This window comes from Papio anubis, chromosome 13, assembly GCF_008728515.1.
Source record: "Papio anubis isolate 15944 chromosome 13, Panubis1.0, whole genome shotgun sequence".
Classification (NCBI taxonomy): domain Eukaryota; kingdom Metazoa; phylum Chordata; class Mammalia; order Primates; family Cercopithecidae; genus Papio; species Papio anubis.
Window position 1 is genome coordinate 8,847,523 of NC_044988.1, and position 27,309 is coordinate 8,874,831.

General features: G+C 46.6%; 2 protein-coding genes across 2 annotated transcripts; both read right to left on the reverse strand.

The window, feature by feature from the left end:
• Positions 1-133: 133 nt before the first annotated feature.
• S1PR3 (sphingosine-1-phosphate receptor 3) lies at positions 134-13,877 on the reverse strand. Its single transcript, XM_003911889.4, has 2 exons — positions 13,591-13,877; positions 134-4,089 (listed from the first exon to the last, which is right to left on the reverse strand). The coding sequence occupies exon 2, from the start codon at positions 3,940-3,942 to the stop codon at positions 2,806-2,808; it is 1,137 nt and encodes a 378-aa protein (XP_003911938.2). The 5' UTR covers positions 3,943-4,089; positions 13,591-13,877; the 3' UTR covers positions 134-2,805.
• On the reverse strand, positions 9,195-26,545 carry C13H9orf47 (chromosome 13 C9orf47 homolog). Its single transcript, XM_009189077.3, is given in 6 exon segments — positions 9,195-13,362; positions 13,364-13,401; positions 13,404-13,427; positions 13,591-13,816; positions 14,089-14,406; positions 26,429-26,545. Coding segments are annotated over 6 exon segments (795 nt in total). The 3' UTR covers positions 9,195-13,290.
• Between the last annotated feature and the right edge of the window lie 764 nt (positions 26,546-27,309).

The following is a 27,309-nucleotide window of genomic DNA, read 5'->3' on the forward strand; positions in this document are numbered from 1 at the left end:
TTCTGCATGTGGTTTAATTCCTGAAATGCTGAGAAACACAGGTGGGTAACAAACCTGCAACAGCGCGCACCCCTGCAGTGGGGAGGGCGCCCGGCGAAAACAACAAAACAGTCCCATCCCACGGCCTCCCAAGAGTGGGTTTACACGAAGCCTTTTGGTTTTATTTTATTTTTTTTAACAAACATACATTGGAAATAGTAAAGGTTTCTAATTGAAAAGAGATCTAATGCATAGTTTCTCTGCAGCACAGAAGACCACCTGTTCCCAAACTTCAAGGTTAGGGCTTTGAAACATTCAGCTGCTAAATTATCTCCAGCTGGCTAGCTAGTTAGACTTATTGGAGCACATTGGTATCACAGGTGATTATGTTTTGCATTTAGCAAATGAGCACAACTACTTTTTTGATGTATTTTTAATTCAGATGGCTCAAAAGTCTTGTTATTTCAAGGGAGCCTTATGTCATACCACAAACATTGATACCTCCTGGTGGGAATGGTGGCTGTGGGCTCCCTAGTAGAGTTAATGGATGAAGGCTGAGATACTTAGATATTGGGGACATCAGGGTTATGGAGCAAAGCGTTATGAACAATAGCTAGAGAGAGCTCCAAGGCTCCCAAAGCAATTCATACCTATAACACAGATACAGTTCCAAAGTCATTTCATCACCTATGTGAAAATGCAATACTGAATGTTTTGGCTCTCCGATGCATTTTGTTGTTGTTTTATTTTATTCATTATTATTATTATTATTTTTTGAGACAGAGTCTTCCTCTGTCGCCCAGGCTGGAGTGTGGTGGCGTAATCTCGGGTCACTGCAATCTCTGTCTCCCTTGAGCAATTCTCCAGCCTCGGCCTCCCAAGTAGCTGGGACTACAGGCATGCGCTACCGCGTCCAGCTAATTTTGGTGTTTTTAGTAGAAATGGGATTTCACCATGTTGGCCAGGCTGGTCTTGAACTTCTGACCTCAGGTGATCCGCCCACCTCGTCCCCCCAATATGTTGCGATTACAGGCGTGAGCCACCACACCTGGCCTGTCATTTTCTTAATCCAGTACTTCAATGTTTTACTGTCCTAGAAATGCCCTGGGTTTTCTCATGCTATTTCCTAAGAGAATACGCTACTTTTCATTGACGTCAAGAAGGCAACAGAAATGCTCCTGGGGAAGATTTCCTTACAAATAGGTTTCATCTCATCAGTAACAAAAATTAGAAAAGTCTTTGGTCAGCCCATGGAGATGAGTTACCCTGAACCCACAAAAATGTCTCTTTATAAGAGCAACTTGCATCAGATGACAAAACAGGAATCAATTTCTCTTAGAAAAAGTTATTAATGTGTTAAGACCACTCTTTTAGGTTTAATTCAGGCAAATGCTCACTGAACCTAAAATACTTTAGGGAACTCTGATGTGAGCTTCCTTTGAAGGCTGGTTGGTTTTGTCCTTGTTTTTGAAGAGAACTCAACATGGCTACTGTGTGCTTATGATAGTTCTACAAACATGTTCACTTTTCTTTCCATCTATTTGTATAACATGTACAATCCTTGGGGAAGAGCATGTACAAAAATGTCTTCTAAGAAATCCCTTTACAAGGTAAACAGACTGCTACAGGTTCAACTTATGTTGAAAAGAAAAATTACAGTATCATGTAGGTATTATTACAATAGATCACTTTGAAGAATGCATCAACTGCCAGATCACATTTTCTAACCTGACAATTAAACTTCTCTTACTGATAATCACAGTGAGTCCCAGCTTTCAGGAAGCTGTGAAACTGCTGGTGGCCACAGCTACTCAGCTGTGACACCACGGGGGATTACTGACTTGGTGCTTTTCTAATATAGAAACAAACTCAACATAGAATCAAAGTGCTGTCTTGTGAATCTCTGCTCATTTCCTAGACACCTTCTGTTTCCTGAAGCAAACCCCCGCCCCAGTGGCATGGGAAGGTGAGCCAGGTCAGCTCTCCGCTTCTGCTGCTCCCTCATAGGCTCGCTCTTTGGCCCGCCTGGGGGCACAAGCTCCTGCGTGATCTCGACTGGCTTTTCTGTGATTTGCAGAAACCTGAAAACCATCACATTATTTGACTTTGGGATATGATTAAAATTACGCAGGGACAAATGACTGAAAGGACACAGGGCTGGCGTGGGTCAGACCCTCACATCTGGGGCCAGCCTTGGACAAGCCCTTTTTGGAGAATTTGAACTTCAAAAACTTGGTGAACATGAGACTTCATGTCAGTCTAAGGAGACCAGGGATGGCATGTCCACCTAGTTCACAACCATGTCCTTGTACCGGGGGTTCAGTCCGAACCCACTTGTATAACCTGTTACCTGTGTGTTGTATGGAGATTCTATGTATGTACCACATGGCAAACACCTGCAACACAAATTCTGTGTAACATAGAGATGTACGAATATAGAAGCGTCCATTCTATGCATAGGAAATGTAGTGTAAATCATCAAAACACCGTTCAGAGGCACACGGAGAGTCACACAGCATTATGTGGCCCACGACCTTCCCTCTCTGTGAACAACAGGGAGGGTGTGTGGGATTCAGCAGAAGGCTGTGGATGATGTCAGCAGCTCAGTACATCTGAAAGGCTCTGGAGCCCAAAGCGGACAAGGCACGTTGTCTACACTGAAATGGGGTGGTGATTCCTCGGGCCCCCTCTGTAAGAGATGTCCACACTGCGCAGGCTGTTGGTCAAAGTACGGTAGCTCTCCCGAGGCACAGCTCTCGAGGGGCCCCTGTGGAAGCGATGCATGCAATAAATAACACAGCCGCAGAGCAGGGCGCACAGAGACGATCACTTGCAGAAGATCCCATTCTGAAGCGCTGCGTTCTTGTCCATGATGCAGGATGAGGGGGCTGTGTGGGGCAGGTCTTCCTTGACCTTCGGAGAGTGGGTGCTGTTGTTGCTGCTGCTTGATTTACTTCTGCTTGGGTCGAGCGCAGGCTGGATGGGGGAGGCGCGGGCCCCCCGTCCCCTGACCAGGCAGTTGCAGACCAGACGGAAGAAGGCCCTCCGCATCTCCTTGCTGGCCAGCGTGTAGATGACCGGGTTCATGGCCGAGTTGAGCACAGCCAGCACGATGAACCACTGAGCCCTGAAGAGGACGGGGCACGCCTGCACCCTGCAGGCCACATCGATGAGGAAGAGGATGAAGAGTGGAGACCAGCAGGCAATGAACACGCTCACCACAATCACCACGGTCCGCAGCAGTGCCATGGACCGCTCCGAGTTGTTGTGGTTGGCCACCTTACGGCTGCTGGACTTCACCAGGAAGTAGATGCGTGCGTAGAGGATCACGATGGTCACCAGAATGGCCGTGAAGATGCTGATGCAGAAGGCGATGTACTTCTTGGAATAGAGGGGCAGGATGGTAGAGCAGTCCGGGAGATTGTGCAGGCAGTTCCAGCCCAGAATAGGCAGGGCGCCCAGCGTGAAGGCAATGAGCCAGCACATCCCGATCAAGAGGAAGACGCGGTGCTTCTTGTTGGCGTCGTAAGGCCTCATTTTGATCATCGTCAAGTGCCGCTCGATGGCGATGGCCAGTAAGCTGCAGGTGGACGCCCCGAGGGCCACGAACATACTGCCCTCTCTGAGGAACCAGACCGTGGGAGACAGGCTGAACGTCTTCTTGCCGGACATCAGAATGTTGACCTTGTAGGCGATGCCGGCCAGCAGGTCGCAGAGAGCCAGGTTGCCAATGAAAAAGTACATGCGGTTGTGAAATTTATTGTTTTTCCAGATGGCAATCAAAACCATCAGGTTCTCTAAGACGATGAAGCTGCAGATGACCAAGAAGAGCACGGTGGTGAGCGTGCCGGCCTCGGAGGCCTCCTTCAGCCTGCCCGCCAGCTTCCCCACGTACTGGTAATGCTCCCGCAGGGTCTCATTCCCCCGCGCAGGCTGGAGACGCGGCGGGAGGGCAGTTGCCATCACTCGGCATTCACAGACGGTTAGCTCCAAAATCCACCAGAGGGCGCTCGAGGAACATTCATTTCAGAGGGAAGCAGGGCTGAGGCTCTGGCTTCTTTCAGCAAAGCGTGCAGGCCAGACTCCAGCCAGGGCGTTGAAAAAGGGCTCCTGCCAACAGATAAAAAGAGGGAGCGACCATTGATAAAACGATCGCCGCCTAAGGGGCCACGGCAACGCTGTTGGAGAAAGGCATGAAAAATGTGGAAGTATGGGGATGGCTGGCCAGGTCAGGCTGCACAGAGGGTCTTTAGACACAGGCTAAGTTCCTAAGTGATTGGGTGAGCACAGGAAGCAATTTGGTGTCTGGAGTTGCTGGGAAGGGAAATTCAGTGCATGAATTATTGAATCCTGTAACAAAGATACACAGACCCAAATACAGCTTCCCTCTGGAAATCTCCAGGCACTAGAAAATGCTAACTAGTCCTCATCTAGGGCACGGGAGCTGGTGACCCATTATCCCAGTTACCCAGGGAAAAGCAGGATTTTCTCAGGACCTAAAAGCAGGATGGAATCTGAATGATGCCTGCTCAATTTCCAAGACCTCCCTGGTGAGTTTCACAGTGGTATCGTGGGAAGCTCCCTCCCTTCCCAGATGGCGTCCCCTGGATCCAGGCCCAGAAATCAGGTCTGAATGGGCTGTAGGTTGGCCTGGCAGAGAGCCCTGAGGCCTGACCATGCGGTCATCGAGGGACCAACAGTGCAAGTCTGGGCAGTGCCCATGCAGACACCACACTGGTGAGCAGCGGGTCCAGGGCCCAGCGAAGAAGGAATATCAACCTGCAAAAACGGGACCTAAGTCTACAGAGGATAAAGGAAGGACAGGAAAGCAGTGACAATCACACTCACTGAGTCTGCCTTGAAATTCAGAGCCCTGAATATCAGATAGAACTACATGGGAGCATGTGAACCAACAGAAGCGGCACATTTGGGAGCACTGCAAGAGAGAGAAAGTGGTAAGCGAAGGCCTCGATGAGTTCTGAATACCAAACTCTTCTCCCACCAGACCTCAAACATTTGCACTCAACCACACTGGTAACAGGTAATATCAATTAGCCTTCTGTGATGTCGATGACGCCACATACCCAACTATCAAGGTAGAAACCGCTTTCAGTGGACTCATTTATTTTATTTTATTTTTTATTTTTATTAAAAAAAAATTTTTTTTGAGACGGAGTCTTGCTCTGTCACCCAGGCTGGAGTGCAATGGTGCAATCTCGGCTCACGGCAACCTCCGCCTTCCGGGTTCAAGTGATTCTGCTGCCTCAATCTCCCGAGTAGCTGGGATTACAGGCACCTGCCACCATGCCTGGCTAATTTTTGTATTTTTAGTAGAGACGGAGTTTCACCATGTTGGCCAGGCTGGTCTCAAACTCCTGACCTCAAGTGATCAGCCTGCCTCAGGCTCCCGAAGTGCTGGGATTAAAGTGTGAGCCACCGCGCCCAGCCATCATTTATTATTTGAGTATTTAAATATCGAATTAAGTTCAAATGAGGCTAAAAGAGCCCACTGTGTGTATCCAGTGAATTTTTTTCTTTAACTTTTATAACGTTTGAACCATAGCCCTAAATTTGCTTCAGAGACACATGAACCACTCACCAATACTATGGGCTCTGCATTTTAGGGTGTGATAGACTGAGTCTCATCCACCCATGAGTTTATTCCCAGGTACAGATCAGTCCCTTGAAGATCTGGGGCTTGCCTGGTTGGGGCTGAGAAGCAGAGGTGGCTCCAGATGGTGTCTGTATCCTCGTGACCTTCCGGAGTGGCGGATGCTGTCAAAGTCCTCTCTCTACATCAGTTTGGGGGGCCTGGATTTTCTGAGATGGCCCCTTGCTTCTTTGCAAAGATTTTTTTCCAGTGTCCTGGAGCTTGGAGGTGTTAGTTGTTCTGGAGACCACAGGGGTAGAGGGCTGGTGGGGGGTGGGATGTCCGAGCTGACGTCTGTGCTCTGCCTGGAACTGCCCGACCCTTCCCAGCTGCCGCCTCCTGAAGTCACAGAGGCCTTGGGTCGAGGTCAGCTGGAATGCCAAGTGCTGGCAGAAAGGCTTATTGTTGGTCAAGGCCCTCTGCTCACTGCAGAAAGAAAAAGCAGCCAAGTTCCAAGTCCGGGCTGATGATGCAGGACGAGAGGGGGTTGCCTGCCCAGATCTCTCCCATCACTCATGAGCCATGACAGGCAGTGCAGGGCCCTGGGCCTGCCTCCCTGAGCCCCGAGCGTGGCTCATCCACGCCAGCGCTACTTGGCTCCCCATTCACCTGAGAAGAGACCATGTCTCACCTGTAGGTTCTCCTGGAGGTGAACAGGACAGTCCAGTGGGCAGCCTTCCCCCCAGCCCCTCCCTCTCTACCCTTTCTGATTTTTATTTAAATATTGCCCATCCTTCAAACCTCAAGTCAAATTCTACTTGCTCTGTAACATTTTCTGGAATCATCCCAGCCCTGGTGACTTTTCTCTGATGCTGCATGCCACTTTTGAAAAAGCACTACAAACTGCCTCTTTAAATGGGACAATACCACAGGCAGCAGCATTTTCTGAGCATCGAGCTTCTCCATTCACATAGGGACCTTCCACCCAGGGTAAGTCCACAGTACCCTCCCCAGCGTCCTGTACAATGACAGGTGCTAAAAAGATACTGTCCCTTTAGTTTTTGTTTGTTTGTTTGTTGTTTGTTTGTTTTGTTTTGTTTTGGGGATGGAGTCTCATTCTGTCACCCAGGCTGGAGTGCAGTGGCGCGATCCCGGCTCACCAAACCCTCCACCTCACCACACCCTCCGCCTCCCGGGTTCAAGCAATTCTCCTGCCTCAGCCTCTTGAGTAGCTGGGACTACAGGTGCCTGCCACCACGCCCGGCTAATTTTTGTATGTTTAGTAGAGACGGGGGTTTCACCATGTTGGCCAGGCTGGTCTTGAACTCCTGACCTCTAGTGATCTGCCTGCCTTGGCCTCCCAAAGTGCTGGGATTACAGGTGTGAGCCACCGTGCCGGGCCTAGTATTGCTTATGATTTCTTTCTTTCTTTGTCTGTGAGCAGGGACTGGAGAATCACTATTTCTGATTTTCACTTTGCTGGGTTTCCACCCTGATCAGGGGCCTCTCGGGGACACATGTGCTGTGCCCGGCATGCACCCTGGCATGAAGCCGGGTATGAGGACAACCTGGGCCCTCAGGCTGTCTCCTGCCACCTCCAGTACCATTGCACAGTGCTGAGGGGGGCCACGAGGGCTCTGCCGTTTCCCACATGAACAGTCACTCATGCTCATGGAAAAGGCATGGAGCAAAGGCAGTCTGTGGGCAGTGCCCTGTGCCAGCATCCTCCCTCCCATAGCAGCTGGGGCCAGAGCCGTCACCATGCTGCCAAACGGATGACCTGCCCGGCTCACACTGCAACGAGAGGGGCCTTCACCTGGCAGACAGACAGCTGTCCATGACACCACAGTGTCCTGGTTTATCCCACAGCATCGCCGGGATACCCACTCCAGTATGTGGAGCTTCTGAGACAGAAACTGACAAGCTGCAGACAAACCTGGGTTCCAATCAGTGATGCCTGAGGCCCCTTGTCCCCAGCTCAGGTAGGGATTCAAGCACAGCTCCATGTTCCTCATCCTTTTAGGTAACACTGGCATATTGTTATAATTCAGACTGTTCTTGTACTACCTCAGCTTGCCTCCTGTGCCTCAGTTTCCCCCATGACAACCTGACCCTACCATTTTATACTTGTCCTGTCTCCTCCGAACCTTCTCCACACCTTTGCTTCTGCCATGCATCCCCCATGACAACCTGACCCTGCCATTTTTACTTGTCCTGTCTCCTCCGAACCTTCTCCACACCTTTGCTTTTGCCATGCATCCCCCATGACAACCTGACCCTGCCATTGTTACTTGTCCTGTCTCCTCTGAACCTTCTCCACACCTTTGCCTTTGCCATGCATCCAACAGCCAGATCTGGACTTGCTCCCAGGAGTGGAGAGAAGAGGCTGAGCAGACCCATCGCTCCACAGGCTCATACAAAATTGAGCAGAGCAGAAAACAAGCAAACAATTAAAGACAATAACCAGCAATAAAATAACCCCAATAAACATAGTATAAGATTTGCCAGAGACCCATCAAAACTATGAATCTTGACGGCAAACATATTTTCCCATTAATGTTCGATTTATCATTTTCCTTATAATTAAATATTCATCCCTCAAGAAGCATATTTGTCCAGAACATCTTTTGTTAAATATGATTCTCCGCATTTTGCCTAAGTGGAAGATATCTGGCGTCTTTAGAATCTAAAAGCTCATTTTCTCTGGATTATCAACATTTACAAAGCGGGCCTCATCCCAAGAGTTAAGTGCTGGGCTAAAGGCCAGATTGATTTTGGATGCATCTACACATTATTGTGCACGGTTAAAAGCATCTCATGGACAAGAGTTCCCCTCCGCTCCCGAGGGGTACCAGCCACAGACCTCAAGTTTGCTGGAAGAAAGCTTGAAGCCCACCCAGGCCTGAGGCTCCTGGAGTCAGCGAGCCCTACTCAGGGCAAGAGGGGAGTGAGCCACTCTGGAGGATTGGTACTAACACTGCCAGGGACTGCAGGAGTGCTGGGCACTGCGGGCACCGGCAGGCCTGGGACGCTGCCTGCCCCACCACACAGAGATCAGTGAGACCAGTACCCAGGCCAGCAAGAGGATGGGCTGGACCCTGCAGCCTTCCTTGTGCCCCTCCTAGTCACCACCTGTCCCCAAGCATCACCACTACCTGGGCTAGGACTCTCCCCTAGGTGAGTTTAGCCTGCTTCTGACCTTCACATGAATGAAACCCTGCAGGATACAATTGTGTCCATTGCTTTCCTCTCCCCATGATGCTTGTACGAGTCCTGCACATAGATGCACCTGCATGCTGAATATTCCTTCTTGCTCTCATGGTGTGGGCAGATACACTACCCTCTATTCATTCTTGTTTATGGACATGGGGTAATTTCTTCCGTGGCCCATGTGTTGATTATCATCAGGTGGCACTGCTGGGATTGATTGAGGATGTTCTCTTGGCGAACAATGTCCATGTTTCTGCAGGGCCGATGTTGATTTGTGAGCGGTGTGTTGGTGTCTGGGATGGGCTTTAACCATGACTTGGAGGCACTGGGCTTCCCAGACCCCAGCCAGCTTATCTTGCAAAACTGGTGTGGGGAGGAGGGGTGGCCCCCAACAGAGGGCAAGACTGATGCAGTATTAGTGTTCACTCTTTGCTGTATTCCAAAAGCAAGTGTCCAGAGCTGGCAGTGACGTTGTAAATTTGATGACGGCTTAAATTCCACCTGAACACTTAGAAATAAAGCCAGATGCTGAGACATGTGGCTCTTTGCAGACTAGTTTTGTATATATTCAGAAAGCTGGGCACGTTACGGAAGACACAGGAGTACGGACAGCTGCAGAGTAGAGACGCTCCTCCTCATTAGCGGTGGTCTCTAACTGATACAGACACTGATGCTGGGCTGCTCCCACTGCCCACCTCCACGGCACATCCTTGCCTAGACGTTCCACTCTTTTCCAAGTGCTGCACTAACACATCTCCCTGACCGACTGGACAGACCCTGCCCACCACCCAGCTCTTCAAGATACTTAAGTATTTGATTGTCTGCATCTTCAGTCTTTCCATGTTTACTGAGAGACACTGCTCACATCTCAGCTTCCCTCAGGTCTACTCAATAAACAGCTCATTAGCTAAGAGTTTTCATGTCATCCTCACTAAGCTGGGATCATCCAGCCTACCTCAAAGCATTTTAATACCAACACTTTTTTTTTTTTGTAGAGAAGGAATAAGACGCCTTCAGAAGATGAGTCTGCAGTGAATGACCCCAAGTTAGACCCTGCCAAGGTCAGAGGTGCCTACCTTCCCCCCATTTTCAAGGAGAAGCATCGCTGGGGGGAGGGTGAGCCAGAGACAGGAGGCCGGATGGATTCCAGATGTGCTTTCTATACTAGCGATTCGCTTTCTCTACCCATGTCAAGTTGAAAAATAAGCAAACTATAAAAGGAAGAAAAAGAGAAAAAATAAAGAAAATATTTCCACAGTCTGATCTCCTTCCCAACACCCCCCTTTCTCTCTCTGCATAAAAGAAAAGCACAATAAGACAGTAGGATATTTCTCTCGGTCAGATGCAGGATGCTATATTTTTAATAGACATGTACTCCCAGGGAAATTAACTAGCTCATCCTCCAAACTGAATTAAAACACCAAACATATGCCAATAAACAAAATTTCTTGGAAAGCAAGATTTTTTAAAAAAATTTCATTTAAAATAACTTAAAAAGGAAATGAGTTGGCCGTTTCACAGCTCCAGCAAAATTTCTTTGCTAATGAGTATTTTCCCTTGCTCTGGATTTCTTGGGTGACCTCAGTCTGCTTTTGGAGACAGTCCATTGCAAAATGCATGCTTCACACACCCAGCTGCACACGCTTGGCCCATGAATGCAGCTCCCCTGAGAAATAACAACTGTTACAGAAAAACCAGGTGAGGGCTTCGTATCTTTTCTCCCTTCTCCTCTTCAAAGCGTGCAAGTCAGTGCACTTCCCTGGTTAGACTTACTGCTTCCTGGTGGCTTTTCCCCAAGTCCTTCTCCATCACAAACAAGGCTGGCACATTATGAGCTATCCGGGCATAGTCCAGGGAACCCCAGATATGGAGGCGGTGCCCCAGGAAACTCAGGCCCCGTCCCTGAGCTTCTGCCTCCGTGAACACTGTCCTAAGCTTCCAGACTTGTGTGTGGGAACCCCTTTGCCTGTCCATGAGTGTTTTTAAACCTTCTCCCTTCTGCTGCTTCTTCATGACGGCATAGGATAAATGACTCTCAAGATTTCCACAGGGATGAATCCACAGGGATATGGAAATAGGCTCTGTGAGAGGGCTAAAGGCACATTCAAATAAGAGCCATCCTGCCCACGAAGTCAACCTGAGATCCTTCCTATCCCTTCCCAAAGGGGCAGTCTCACCTGGTAACTCGGCATGTGTGCCACCTTGCACCATGGACATAGCACACATGGCCCCACAGCAGCATCTGCCTTCTGAATGTACACAGGAGAATACCAACGCTGTGGGAGGTGGGGGGCTCACTTGTCCTTAGTCACAGAGCTTGGAAGAGGCTGGGCTGGGCTGGTGTCCGTGCCATCTGATTCCAGGATGTCACATTAGGGATGAGCTCTTTGGGAGGCTGCCACCTTGCCACTGGTTCTTTGCCTAGGTGGTGACAAGAGATTCTCTGGCAAGTTTTAGAGACAAACTGCCTCATGCTTCCATGCCAGCAGAATGTTAGAATGTCATTCTAGGGGCACTGAAATATCTGGAAAATTTTGAAGCCAGGAAAATGGAGCGGCATCTGCAGGCCAAAGAGCACCACCCATTGCTTGAGGAGCGGGTCCTCGCCTCGCTGTGGGAGCTGACCCCAGCCCAGCCTGTGGCACAGTGAAGAGCCAATTTACGCTGGACAATCTCATCACTGATTTGACCCAACTGGCCTATCGTCTGTTACAGACACAGCTTCAATTCCTCAAAAATAGGATTCAAAAAAGGGAAGGAGACTTTATGCCCAGTAGCTGTAACAGTAACATCAACTGAAACGTGTTATTAACTGAAACTAGATACGATTCCACTCAGTCTATTCTTTTTCTTTTTTCTCAAACATTATATTATCTCCAAAAGCTTAAGGAAAATCTTAAGGCAATTAATTTGGCAGAAAACATATGGCAGAGGAATCATAGGAAATGGCTCTGAAACTGGTAAGAAAGGAATTAGGAAGCCAAATATGAAGGAACGGAATGGCTCATAGAACCCACAGCACCCTGTTCCAGCCGAGGTCAACGGACTGCACGAGGCTGGCGGCCCGGCCCTGGTAACACTGGGGAAACAGTACAAAGTCCTGGCAGTTAAAGGGGTCTACAACACGGCAACCTCAGATTTTTCAAAATTGTGGCATGCTCAAATTCTTTTTTGGTAATAAAAATATATCCACAGTATATGATAAAAATATACATACAGTACAAGTATTGAGGAAGATGAAAGAGATACCATGAAATCAAGTTAGTGTCATTGTTTCCAGAAAGAGGAAAACCAATCCCTGAATTCTGAGAAATAAGATCCTTAGGCCACTATGTAAAGTTTCTTCTACAGGAACCTGGAGTCTCTACCTTTTGCATATGGTAGAAAATCAGAGACTCATGCATTTGAATAAAAATCACAATGATAAAGAGGAAAAGGGCATTTTCAAAGATGAAAACTGGTTGAGAAATCATTCTCTCTAAATCTTAGAGGGAGGCTCTTAAGAGCTAGCTTCAGTTTGTATCTCAGGTATCAGGTGATGGGCGTGACTTCAGAGGCCCAAAGTGAGTATTTACTGGTTTGCTAATGAAAAAAGCCTGATGTGTGGTTCTTCTTCTATGGCAACAAAGTTATTCAGCCTAGCATTGAGGTCTGCATCCATGAAATAATACTTTACAGATATGAACACTTCTACAACTCCTCAAGCGCACGCACACACACGCCCCGCACCATCACCATCTCCTCAACCAACACCAGCCCTGGGCATGGCCAGCTATCCTTGTTAGTCATATATCTGCAGAACATAATCCTTCCCTTATACTTTCTAGGAATTATATTTTTCTTAACCATGCCTGCAAGATTTTCGTCTATGAATAAACAATATTGAAAAGATAAATTATGAGTATGTGGTCATATACAAAGTCTGTGACTTCTAATGTCCAGATTTTAGAATGACACCTAATTCTGGAGATCTCAGAGGTCCAGGTAGGAGTGGGTACCATGTATAGGGTGGGCCTCCATTTAAAAATAACCTTCTAAAGAGCTGTTTTTGTAGCGCCCCTTTCCTTATTTTAAGGGTCAAAATGAGGTGTGTTCCCTTAAAAAATCCAACAAGAAGTTCCGTTCTTATATCTAAATATAAAAACACCGCAAAGAAATGTGCCATTGGGAGTGTCCAAAGCCAGAAAGTCAGAGAGAGAGAGAGAGAGAGAGAGAGAGAGAGAGAGACTGACTATTGGGAGACTCAAAAAGCCCAAAGCCCCTTCTCTAGCTGTTATCTCAGTTATGAACACAACGTACTGATTTTCCGTGGGAACCTCATTATTGCATTGTGGGGACTTCGTCTTCCAGCACCGATTCTGACGGACCTAATTGCTTTGTTTGAGAAATGTTAGGAAAAAACTAATTTTCCGGCGAATATTGTTTAAAAGAATGATTTTCGCAGGCTAACGACCACAACCCTCTCCCACGTCCAGCGTCCCCGGGCCCTGGCACTGCGGGCGCCTAACTTTTTAATTGTCCAAGGAAAACGACTGATGGAACTTCTCCACAAACAGCCTCTCCACTTCCATCCAGGTATTCAGCTTCCAGCCCGTTGTAAACGCTCCGCGTGCGGTGGAAAGGCCTCCTCCGCGTCCCTGCAGCGGCTCTGGGGGAGGGGTGCTGATGTGGAGCGCTCGGGCCGCCGCGGCGCGCCCAGGTCCCCGTCGCGCCCGGGATCGGTGGGGTTTTGTCGGAAAGGTGGGTCCTTAGGCCCCCAGCCCCCCACCCGGGTTCTGCGTCCGCGCGCCCCGCCCGGGCCCGCCGCTCACCTCGGTCGGCTGAGGGCGCTGGGGCCACCGGCATCCTGGCGGGTGGCGCGCGGCGGTGCCGGGGCGCCCGCTCCTGCGCTCCAATGCCAGCTGGGCTGGGAAGCCCGGCAGTCTCGGGGATCGCGACGTCGTTCCCGGGCCTGGGGTCCTGCTCGGTCGCGTCCTGCCGCCGCCTTCGGGTCCCTGAGTCCTTGTTCCCTGTCCCCGGAACCGGCTTCCTCGGCCTCTGCCCGAGCTAGTCAGAGACCAAACTTTTCCAGCTGCCCGCCGGGGCGGGACCCACGCTCCACCCCTCCCCTCGCCGCCCCCAACTCCCGCCCCTCGTCCCCGCCCCCCGCCCCCGAACCCGGCGCTCCTCCAGCTCCCCACCTCCGGCTCAAGCCGCCTGGTCTGCGGGCGCCCAGCCCGCCCCTAGCCTGGACCCCTTCTCCCCGACCCCGCCAATCCCCTAGGCTCCTGCTCGCCCTCCGGCCCCTGTCCCCAGGCCGGCCTCTAGACCCTGCCCTCATCGGGCGAGCCCCAGGTGCCGACCCTGGGCGCCCAGCGACCCGGCGGGAACAGGCTCGGAACCGGGTCGGAGGTCTGGGCTTGGGCGGGCGCCTGCCGCGCTGACAGCGAGAGTTTGTTTGGGCCGATTCTTGATAGAATTAATACTATCATTATCGTTGGTCCCGATCCTGACCATTTCCTTTTGTAACTGGCCAACCACCGGCTTGGGCTTGTAGGTGGGCGGCTGGCGCCGGACAGCGTTTTGTTTGGGCTTCCTCCTTCTCCACACTGGTCCCCTCCGGCGCCTGCCTGGTCCCTCTCTGCGCTCTACGCCCAGGCACGGGGAGCCCTGGGCTCCAGGCGGGGCAGCACTCTCCCCTAGCCCCGCTGGTGCCCCAGCGCCCACTCCGGCACAGAGCAGCGCCCCTCCTAGACCGGCAGCCGGCGGATCTCAGCCCCCACGCGACCCCCTCCTCACACGGATTTGCCCCTTTTGTGTGGCAATAATAATAATAATAATAATAATACATCCATATGAAGGCTTCAAACAGAAGAATTCCCAGAGAAGGAACTGCCACATTTTCAATCAATGGCAAAGGCCATGATTGAGCGAATACAGAAACAACCTTAGAAGCTTGGGGAGAAAGGAAAAAAATAAAGAAAAAGGAGGAAGAGGAAAAGGAGAGAGGAGAGAAGCGGGAGGAAAAAGACGAAAAAGGAAGGAGAGGCCTGTCATCCGACTGCACATTCCTGGGCCGGCAGGATTGGGGCCGCAGGGGCCGCTGCAGAGAGTTGAGGATTCTTTGAGCAAAGGCCGCTGGTTACTTTCTGTCTTTTGCCCTCTTGCCTCCAGAGGCTGAGCCCAGCGCATCCTTCCCTTGGAGCAGGGTGCATATGCTTATTTGGGGTGCAGTTTGAGCGGTGAAGGGCACTAAGAGTGGAAGTCGGGGGCACTCCTGTTCCCTGCAGAGAAACGCAAGCCCTCAGCAACTGAGCTGAAGCAGGCAAGTGACTCTGCCTGCGGAGGCTGCCGGCCCTAGAGGCTCTGGCCCTCAGGAGCTGGGGGACTTCCCAGCGTTTCGCCTATGCCTGTGTTACCCTGGAGTCTCCTGGCACTGCAGCCTTCCAACTTGTTCGGAGTGTCTGGTGTACGGCTCTGAGAAGCCACTTCTGTCCCAAGTTTCATGTGGGCCTGAATGTGCTTCCCTTTGTTGGACTCCTACAGCATCAAGTCAAGAAAAGAAGGGAACATGCGCCTTTGGCGTTGGTCCCAGCCGGGATAACAATGCAGCATACTGTGGCCACTGTGTCTACACTTACCAAAACGGTCAATAGGTTCATGAACACATCTGTTCAATTAGTTGCTTCCCATGATGAAAACGTTACTGCTAGGGTACTGGCTGAGGGTTGTTTTAACCGGCACCCAAGTCTCCATTCCTAGAGCAAGTCAGTTACCCTGATATAATAGAGCAACCTTGAGGTGTGGTGAGGCCTCCAAAACTAGTCTCCGGAATTGGAGCCCAGAAGCCCTGAGGAGTGATGTGGCTCTCATGCTTTATGGCGGGTTTCCCTAAGAGAGACCCGAGATCTGACCCATGGCATCACTGAAATTCCTCTTTCAGTGAGGCTCCATTTCCCTAAAGATCCCTGTCCTCAATGGGTCTCCCCACACACAGGCCTCTCACTCACCCACTGCCCCACCCCCATCTGCTGTCCTCTTCCTGGGCCTTAAAGCTCAGACTCTAGACTCTGACAAGGAGTCCTCCATGCCCCCGTAGAAACCATCTTCTCTCACCACTCCTCTCGAGAGAAACAGCCCTCCCTACGGTTCTGTTGAATAAGTCTCCCCCTCTGCATCCTGGTTCACAAGTGAAAGCAATTTAACAGAAGAATGCCAGCTGATAAACGTAGAAATGGGAGAATGAGGAAATCCCCATTCTGTAACCCTTAATGAAATAATTAAGTCAGGCAGTGTGCACTAGTGGGTGTCAAACCCTTAGGTGAAAGTGTGCAGGTGAACTGGTGCTAATTGGAAAAAAAAAAAAAGGTTTTCCATTTTCCATTTTTTTATGGAGACATCTGGCTGTATCTTAAAGGAAGATCAAACTCACTGTCACTAATACTGGCTCAACCTGGCATTATGTGATGCAAAAGAAACACACAACATCACTGTTGCTGTGTGCTTGCCAAAGATGCTTCAATTGAATCAATTGCAAAGCCTCTAGACTTTACTGCAAGTTTACAGGAAATGGAAGAGCTTGAGCAATGAGTTAAATGACACCATGGAAAACAACCGGACTGCCAGAGTGTGGGCGTTCTGCAGTCAGTGGCCTGATCTCTTCCAAAACAATCAATGTCAAGAAAAAGGGTGAGGGATTCTTCTGGTATAAGAGCAGCTGAAAAGAAGCAGTATAACAATAAGTACAAATGCGGATTGACTCCCAGCCGGACAAATCAGTGCGCGTGCGCGCGCGCGCGCGCACACACACACACACACACACACACACACACACACAAACATTTTGCAGGAAATTACAAATTGGAGGGGATATTGAATGATATTATAGAATTATTGTTAATGTTTTTAAGTGTGATAATAGTATAATGTTTATTTAGGAGAATGGCTTTAATTTTAGGAGGTGCTGTTGAAGTATTAAAGAGTAAAATGTCTTCATGTCTAAAATTTAAATTGTTCAGCACAGTACGTGCACATAAGCTGATATGACAAAAGGTTGGTGATTATTGGTTCTAGCTGGTGGATACAGGAAAGAGGTTGTACAATCTGTTCTCTTTCTTTGTATCTTGGAAAAAAATTGGAGAAAAATAAAATGGCAGGTACTAAACAACTAAAAAATTTCTCTACCTTTGCGCTCAGACTTTAAATCAAATCTAGGCTTATGGGAATAAAATTAAAAGATACTATAAGTTATATCTGTATACTTTTGAAAATCATGTGGCTGCAAACTTAAATATGATTTGAATAAAGGTATTACATATCATAATTATGTAATATAACCTTACATGCTTTTTAATTTAAAAAATGAAATACATTCACTTTCCCAACAAATTAGTGTCCACAGCCTGGTGAGCAGGTACAGTACGGTCAAAGGACATGCAGTTTTAAGATTTGAACTCAAAGTGAGCGCTTTCTCCAGCACAACCAGTGCCCTGCAGGAGAGCAGAATTGTCTCAGAAGAGCTGAGTAAATGCACCTCCTTTCTCCCTCCCTTCTGCCCTCCCAGCCTCTGCTTCCAGGATCCCAGGGTGCCTCCCCAAGTTTCTGGGTCTGAGTTAGTCTGCACTATCTCTACTCTTAGCTCTGTTTAGCGCAAAGGCTGCAACAGACAGTCCATATCTGAGTCAATGTGCAGGCATGCTATTTTTTTGTTTGTCTGAGCCCTCTTTTCAGGAAAATGTGTGTTGGTCACAGTTTGCACACATGAGCTTGACCCCTCGAGTCCTGAAGGTTTCCAGAGGAGGAGTGCCCCCTGCAAGGTGGGGTCTAATAGATAGTTATGATGGTTAATTACATGTGTCAACTTGACTGGGGCATGGGGTGCCCAGATATGTGGTCCGACATTATTCCGAATGTGTCTGTGAGGGGGTTTCTGGATGAGATTGACATGCGAGTCAGTAGACTGAGGACAGCAGATGGCCCTGCCTGCTGTGGGTGGGCCTCACCCAATTAGTTGAGGGCCTGAGTAGCCTGTTATTGAAGACAAAAAGCCAACACTCTCCCTTGTTAGAAGTCTCTCATTAGGAGAATCCTCTTAGAACTGGAACTGGAACCTTGGATCTGTAGACATTGGATGTGTCAGCCTCCATAACTGCGTGGGCCAATTCCTTATAATAAAGCCTTTGTGTATGCTATAGGTATACCTTCGGTGGATTCCATTTCTCTGGAAAGCCCTGACTGATGCAGTGGCCCCAGGCAAAGGGCAGAACCTCACAGATATGGCCAGAAGGGAGCCATATCTGTGGTAGAAGGGAGCACGGGGCTACACTGGGGACAAGCGGCTTGTGGTCAGTCCATCTGTGCCTCGCCAGATATCTCAGAGCCATTTCTTCTCTGTCGCCTTGCTCTACGCAGAACTTGGGGGAAATTGCTTTAAAATATTGACCCCAATGTGGATTTGTAGAATGAAACTTGGCTTTTTTTTTTTTTTTTTTTTGCAATAACCCTGTCTTGACCCAAATGAAGCCTTTGACTTACTGCCAGAGCTCTTTAGGGAGGCGTGTTCATTTGGTGACAGAGATGTCTACCAATGCTGAGTCTCAGCACTTCAATTGTGGCTCCACGGTGGTTACATCACTGTGTCCCCATCATTAAACCCTTAATGTGTCCCCATCTCCAACCTCATGGTCAGCCAGCAGGAATCATCAGAAGCTTCAGGAATTGTTCCTTTTTTTTTTTTTTTTTTTTTTTTGAGATGGAGTCTCGCTCTGTCGCCCAGGCTGGGGTGCAATGGTGCGATCTCGGCTCACTGCAACCTCCACCTCCCGGGTTCAAGTGATTCTCCTGCCTCAGCCTCCTGAGTAGCTGGGATTACAGGTGCCCGCCACCATGCCCAGCTAATTTTTGGATTATTTTGGTAGAGACAGGGTTTCACCATGTTGGTCAGGCTGGTTTTGAACTCCTGACCTCAGGTGATCTAGCTGCCTTGGCCTCCCCAAGTTCTGAGATTACAAGCGTGAGGCACTGGGAATTGTTCTTTGTACATTTCATATTTTGTGATGACATCTGTAATATTCAGAAACATAACTAGTTGTGTGTGTGTGTGGTGTATGTGTGTGTGGTGTGTGTGGTCTATATGTGTGTGCATGTCTCTGTGTGTGCATGTGTGTGTCAGCATGTTTGCATGTGTGTGTTTGCTGGAGAGGGAGGGAATGTGTCTGTCCCTCTGTGGAAGACGGAAACATGGTCCCTGAGGCCTCTTTTGGTCTCCTGCTTGGCTTTCTGCTTGCTCTGAGCTCTGCCTTCTCCTTCCTTTCCCGGGTTACATCTTGCCCAGGGAGAGTTTGTGCTACCCTCAGGTGCAAGTTACACAGCACATCTGAGTGGGAAGCACACACCCACGCCAGGTTCATGAACTTCTAGGGGCCTTAAGTCATTGTTGATGAAAAATATATTAGTACCCTTGATAACAAAAAGGCAAACTCAAACAACCACAGCACTTTTCTGGGTGAAATATTTCCCCCCAATCCCTTCCCTTGGCTGGTAACAGAATGGGAATTCACCACCATCTTGGGCAAGTGATGACTTCCTTTCCTTTTTCAACCATTATATAGTAAGATGAAACTCTCAAACGACCTGAAAGTGAGATGAAAATCACTCAAAAGAACCAATATTATGCAACAAGTTTAAATTAAAAACAAAGACTATTTTAACAATCTGTCTTCAGCATATCCACGTGATGAAAGCAGGTGGCCCCGTTGAGTGTGGGTGGGCCTCACCTAATCAGTTGAGGGTCTGAAAAGCCTTCACTCTATCCATCTGAATTGTGAGGACTCAATGTGCAGACAGACATGCAAAATGAAAGACTTATAATAAATGGGAGAACAGATAGGTTCAGCTCTTTTAAACATAGAAATAGTTGTAGAAAGGCCATATGGAAATGGTGGGGCAGAGGAGGAAGGCCCTCTGAGCCTGTTGGAGGCCATGCTAGGGTTGCATCACACGCCGCTTTGTGAAGCAGAGAGGTTGCTGTCATTTAGAGCAATGAGCAAACAGAGGCTCATTCAAGTCTACACAGCCCGTAAGTAGGAAAGCCATTGATTCTTACAGAACCACACCCTGTCTCCTCTCTCCATTCTGTTCCCAACCTCTTGCCAGTGATGGGAAACATGCTGTTCAACCACAACATGAAAGGCACAGGAGCAAATATCCAAATTATTGCAGCAAACAGCTGGCAGGAGACATTTGCACAGAGATGCCCCATCATATGACTTGAGCATTGTTATCTACAGTGCATTCTCGGAGAACGTAGGTCAGACTCAGAGTTTGTTACCTGAAGCATCACTTTAGGATCTGGAGAAAAATTAACAAACTATTCTGGCATGAGGAATTGGACTTACATTGTGCAGGATGTAGGGTTTTCAGATGCAGTGGGAGCAGACAGGAAAATAAGAACTTCGCTGGCAGAGGTGACGAGGGTCTAATGTGTTCCTGCACATGTGTTTTTGTTAAGAGCCTGAACACTCTGAGAGCCAGGAGAAAGGTTGGAAGACACACTGTTGGGGGAGGCACTCTTGATTCCCTCTCTACTGTTTTGACAGAGGCTTACTGGAGGCTCATAGTGAAGTCTGCATCTGAATTCCACAAACAGGCAGTGCCACTTTTAGCAGCCTTGATGCTCTGAGTCAAATTAGTCCAAAAAACTTTCTTGTGTTTGTGGATACCACACCGGGGGGGTGTGGTGGGGGCTGGCTTGCTGGAGGAGTGTTCTTCACTTACAAACTGTTTATACACACTGTAAATTGTAAGTCAACAGAAGTGCCCAGTTGTGTTTGAATCATTCATTCAATGGCAAGCGGTGGTTATGCACAAACCTGTTTGCATTCTGCATAGACTGGTTCGGCATATTCCTCCCCTGCCTCTGGCTTTTTGAACAAGTGTCGACAATGTTGTTGAACAACTTTTCTTCTTCTTGGCTACCAAAAGGTTTACTTTATGGTGGGAATGGAGAGAGAGGGTGGAAATGAATATAAAGGGTAATTGCCAATTTCCTTACTCTTCTGACATCAAAGGCAGTGGATTTTAAGCAGAGAGGACAGGAGTTTTGATGGGGCAATAAGGGCAAATGCCAGCCAGTACTGCTGACCTAGTACTTATGCCATGCTGGGCACCATTCAGCGAGCTCTACACATAGACTCACTTACTCCTCATAGCAGCCCTGTGAGACCAATATCAATATCATCCCATTGTTCAGATGAGAAAACCAAGATACAGAGAAACTTTATACATTTGCCAACAGTCACACAGCTGGTAAGTGGCCAAGCTCTGGTTTGACCCCGGATACTGTAAAGACGGCTGGGATGCCTTGTCCAGTTGAAGTTTGTTGATGTATTTTAGCCCTTTGGAGATTGCAACTCCTGAAAGACACTGGGCTGACTTTTTTTGTGGGTGACCACCATCCAGGGTGCCTGTGGACAGCCAGGGGTTCTGGCTGGAGCCCAAGTACAGAGTGGGAAGGACAGATGCCATCACAGACCCTCAGTCTTGCCACTCCCCACATCTACTCTTAAATCTGGAATATCATGGGTTGGTTTGGGTGAGACTGGATGGAGCCCACCCAGATCCCTTTTGGACAGCCCCAGCTGCAGACCTTGAGGACAGCCATTACAGGCTGGGTGCTGCTGTAGGAAGAACAGTGTGGGGGTGGGGAGAGGGCTTGCTTCTTGTCTTGCTTCCACCATAACTCTTGGGTAATAAAGAAACTACTTAACCTCCGGGTTTGTCCTCATCTGAAAATGGCACACTCCTGCAAACAGTACAATGCTAAATATTGGGGCACTTAAAAGAATAGTAGGATTCTAAAACTTTACACAATATACACATGTGTGAAAAGTTTTTTATTCCATATTAGTTGAATTGAAACCATGTAAAACCTTACTTCTGAATTTAAAAAAAAACTAAAGCTGAGGTTTAAGAGAGAAAATGTCTCAGTAATCTAAGCTCTCACTTCAAGAAACTAGAAAAAGGAGAGCAAAATGAATGTCAAGCAAGCAGGGAAGGACACAATAAATATAAAAGCAGAAATTAAATTAAAACAGAAAAAATCAATGAAACAAAAGGCACATCTTTGAAAAGATCAATAAATTGGCACACTCTAGCAAGACTGACAAAAAGAAAAAGAGAGAGAGAGAGAAGGCAGAGATTACCAACATAAGGAGTGAAGAGGCTATCACTACATACCCCAGAGACCTCACAAGGATACTAAAGGAATACAGTAAACAATTCAACACAGATACATTTTATGATGTAGGTGAAATGAACCAATTCATTGAAAAGCACAGCTACCACAGTTCTCACAATATAAAATAAGCAATTTGAATAACCCTATTAACTATTAAGAAAACAGAATTTATAAACTCTCAAAAAAATCCTCAAGGCCCAAATTGTGTCACTACAAAAGGCTACCAAACATATAAAAAATGTAACAACAACTCTACACAATCTCTTCCAGAAAACAGAAGAAGTGGAGATGCTTCCCAACTCATTTTTTGAGGTAAGTAGGATATTACTCCAAAACCAAACACAGACAGTACCAAAATATGATACAGACTAATATTCCTCATAAATATAGACACAAAAATTCTTAAGAAAATACAGCAAATATAATTCAGCAATATACAAAAATAATTATGTACTGTGATCAACTTGGGTTTATTCCAAAGATAAAAGGCTGGATTAAAATTTTAAAACTCAAGCCCTGTAGTCTACAATACTAAAAGGCTTAATGAGAAAAATTATGTGATGATATCAATTTATACAAAAAAATTGACAAAATTCAAGGCCCGTTTATGATAAAACTCTCAGGAAATTAGAAATAGAAAGGACCTTCCTCAATGTGATAAACAGCATCTGCAAAAAGCCACAGCTATCATCACAGTTAATGGTGAAAGACTGAATGCATTCCTTTGCGATCTGGGAAAAAACAAGATGTCCCCTCTCTCTACTTCTATTCAACCTAGGACTGAAAGTTCTAGCCAGCACAATAAGAAAATAAAAGAAAATGAAGGCATGTAGATCTAAAAGAAAGATACAAAGGGTCCCTATTGCAGATGATATGATAGTCTGCATGAAAAAATCTCAAGGCATTTGCAAAAACAAAACAAAATAAAACAAGACAAAACAAACAAGCACACGAACAAAAACCTAAGAAAGTTGCAAGATACAAGACCAACCCAGTAGTATTTTTATATACTCACAATGAACATATAGAAACTGAAATTAAAAATACAATATCTCATACAATCAGTAACACAAAATAAAATTCTCAGGTGTAAATCCAACAAAACACTTATAGGATTTGTATGCTGAAAAAGACAAAGCTGAAAAGAAAAATCAAAAATAAAAATAAAGACAGACATACCATGTTCATGGATTGGAATACTCAACATAATAAAGGTGTCAATTCTTCCAAATTGGTAAACAGGCTTATCACAGTTACTATCACAATTTCAGTAAGATTTTTTGTGAACATAAATAAGATTATTCTAAAATCTACATAGGAAAGCAAAGGAACCAGAATGGCTAAAACAATTCTGAAGATAAAAAATATAATGAGACCTATCAGTTTATCAGACTCCAATACTTAATATATAGGTGCATTGCTCAAGACTCTGTGATACTGGTAGAGAGAGAGACACATTGATCAACAGAACAGAGTAGAGAGCCCAGAAATAGCCCCACACAGGTGTGGTCAACAGATTTTTGACAGAGGTGCAAAAGCAGTCCAGTGAAAGAATGATAGTCTTGTCAACAAATGGTGCTGGGTCAATTGGATATCCATAAGCAAAAAAATGTACCTTGATCTAAACCTTACACTTATTACAAAAGCTAACTCAAAATGGATCATAGATTTAAATGTAAGGGGTTTATGCCCCCTTTACATTTAAATGAAGTTTTTATATTTAAATGAAATACCCCTTTACATTTAAATAAAACTTTTACAAGATAACATAGAGAATATCTTTGGAACCTAGGGCTTAGTGAAAAATAATTTAAAATGATAGCAAGGCGTGATCTATAAAAGAAAAACATCAATAAAGAGGACCTCATTAAAATGAAGCCTAGCTCTGCAAAAGACACTATGAAGAGGGTGAAAAGATGAAAAGACAAGCTATAGACTGGAAGAAAACATTTGCAAACTGCAGATCTGACAAAAGGGCTCATAACTAGAATTTGTAAAGATTATATTAAAAACTTGACAGTAAGAAAATCAAACAATTCAAATAGAGTACGGGCTAAAGATACGAAGAGGACACATGGATAATGGCACATGCCAGCCATTAGGGAAATGCAAATAAGGTCATGATGAAATTTCACTACAGATCTATGAGAACAGCTAGAACAAAAGGTAGTGCCAATGCCAAATGTTTTTGTAAGGATGTGGAGAAACTGGATCACTCTAGCAGTAATGTTACATGGTACAGTCACTCTGGAAAAGAATTGGGCAGTTTATTAAAAAATTAAACATACAATACCAAACAATTCAGCAATTGCACGCCTGGGCATGCATCCCAGTGGAATGAAAAATAAATTCATCCCTGTGGAATTCCATGGAATGTCCACAGAAAACGTACACATGATTGACCACAGCAGCTTTACTTGTAATAGCCAAAACCTGGAAACAGCCAAAATACGCTCACTAGGTGAATCACTAAATGGATGGTGGCACATCTACCAAGGAGTTTTACTCAGCGACAAAAAGAATCCACTGTTGATACATGCAACAGCTTGATTGAATCTCCAGATTATTATGCTGAGTGAAAAACCCCAAAATCTGTATGATTTTTGTGGCAGGCCAGGTCTCACTAACAACTGGTTCAGTACTGACTGAGTGGTTAAGTTAAATATTAGAAACCAGTGCCCTTATACAAAGGTTAGGATGTAACAAAAGCGCATTAGGAGTTTGGCCTAGGCCTTTCCTGGGCCTTAAAGCATGACAGAATAATGAAGGAATTCTTAACAGGGCCCATTTAAGATTAAACAAGTTTTATTGTGGGTCTGAAGAAACTCCCCAGGCCTCCACAAACAAGTTTACTGGGGGTCTGAAGGAACCCCGTGATTCAGCAGGAGACGAAATAAGGGTAATCACCTCAGCACCTGGACCCATTTAGATTAAGTAAATTTACTGAGGCTCCAGAGGAAGGTCTTCAGGACTCAGACCTAATTTACAGATTAAAATAAGTTAATCACTTATGCCTTTAGATGAATGCACACTTACACATAGATATATAGCTTAGAAGGTATATAAACTCTGAACAACTTCGTAATTTTGAGTTTGTCTAGTGATAATCTCCAGGTCTCTATTACCGGTTACAGAAATAAGAACTCTCTTACTCCCCAGTTCATCTGCATCTTGCTATTGCGCCACAAGAAATAGCAGCCTCCCACTCAGTTTGGTCCGGGAACAATTTCACTTACATAATATACATGGAGATGGGAAACATTAGTTGTTGCCAGGGGCCAGGACTGAGGGGCTGGTGGTGAGAAAGAAATGGGTGTAAACATAAAGGAGACTAGGGAGACCTTTGGGGCAATGAAATCGTTCTGTAACTTGATTGCAGTCATGGTGACATGAATCTACACATGTGATGAATGGCACAGAACTACACACATCACACACACATACACACAACATGCTGTACGATGTCAATTTCCTGGTATTGATATTACAGTTATGTAAGATGTAACCATTGGAGGAACTGGGTGAAGGGTACATGGAACTCTCTGTACTATCTTTACTTATACTTGCAAATTCCTGTGATTCTACAGTTCTTTCTCAATAAAGAATTAGAAATTTAAATAATCAAAAATCAGAAAACCCACTTTTCGTCTGTGGGTGTGAAAAATTTAACAAGAGATGCCCCTCTGTTCCACTAGGCAGTTTAAAGGGTAAATGTGTTCTAAAGACCATGGAGAGTAGACCCTCAATGAGAAGGAACCAAGTTATCCCCTCATTAGGCAAGTGGGTGGCAGGAAACTGCACATAGAAATACCGTGGACTTGTTTGGAATCACGTTGCTGTTCCTGGAGCCTGCGGTCTCAATGACAAATGGCTTTTTTCTAAGCTATTCTCTTTCCAGACAATGCAATAGAGCGCACAGAACTCCAAAACCTTGAGCCACAAATCCCAGGATCCCATGGTGGTGACTGGGGAAGCTGGAGGAAGGCTGGGGGCTGCAGGCTGTCTGCGTGCAGAGAGACATGCTCAGTGCTGGTGGCTGCCTTGGCCATTTCCTGCTTCATGGAACTGAGCCGGCACTAGCACTTCTTGCCATTTCTCAAGTGGCTCATTGCCCTTAACTCTGACTTTTAGATGACCGCATGGCTCCCAGCTGGCGTCTTTATTTTTCCTGAATTTATCCACTTATCTCCTCTTGGTTAGTCTGAGCATCTAAACTTAAAATCATAATGCTCCAACTTTTTTTCCTTCCTTTTTTCCCTTTTATTTATCCTTAAATGTCTATGTACCCATTATAGTCAATGATGCCCTGGTACATCCCACAGTCCCCACAACTTTTATTGAATGGAATTAACTCTATTCTTTATGAATTACAGATGATTCTTGCTAACACAGTGGCATCTATTTTCAGGTGATTATAGAGGATTCTGAATTACCTTTGGGGCTTCAGACAGCAGGTTAGGCCCTGCAGGCAGGCGGCTTTTGGGTTTATCATTTACCTCTGCTTTTACCTGGTTTTGCAAGATCCTAAGGCCACAACTAGGATCTTGCATCCGGGACTTTCCTAATTAGAGATTTCAGTCCTAAAGCAAAGATCAGAAGCTGTCTTAGACTCCTCGGGTTGAAGGACTCTGGTCATTTTGTTTCTTCCCTTATTGTTTGGGACAGCGAGAGACAAGAGAGTCAGGGGGAAGGGAGGCTGGGATGGTGTTGATGAGCTTGTTTGCTGGGTTTATGAAAGACTGAGGGCATTTATAAAGAAGAGCTTTAATGTTTCTTAAGTACAATTCTTATTAGGCGACTGTATAAAATTCCATTTTAATTGTTAAAAATGGCGGTGCAGGTGGTCATTTCACATGGCTCAATGTAACACACTCTCTAGGGAAACAGCCTTTCTTCCTCTGTCCTCTCCCTACCGAAAACACACAGTCATCTTTCCTCTTTTGGTCCCTCGACACCCTCTTCCAACAAGCCTCCTCTCATCCCAGTGCTTCCATCCTAACCAACCACAATATTTACCGGTTCCCAAGAGACAGCAGTATTTGATGTGGTTTGCAAACATCAGCATTGTAGACTAAATGGGAATGGGCTCAACAGGAAGCTGATGGGAGAGAATTCTCCTGGTGTGAACCCTTCAGGCTTCCCAGTGGCAGTAAAAGGAGGAGGAGGAGGAGAAGGGGAGATGACCATGAATGAGCCTTCTGCACAGCTTCATCCTGAGATTCCAGCTCAGGCACCCAGGGATTTGCTCTCCTGTGCTCTTGAGTCAGGCTTCTTATACCCAGGGCCCGTGTTGTTCCTTTCTTGGTTCTGGAGG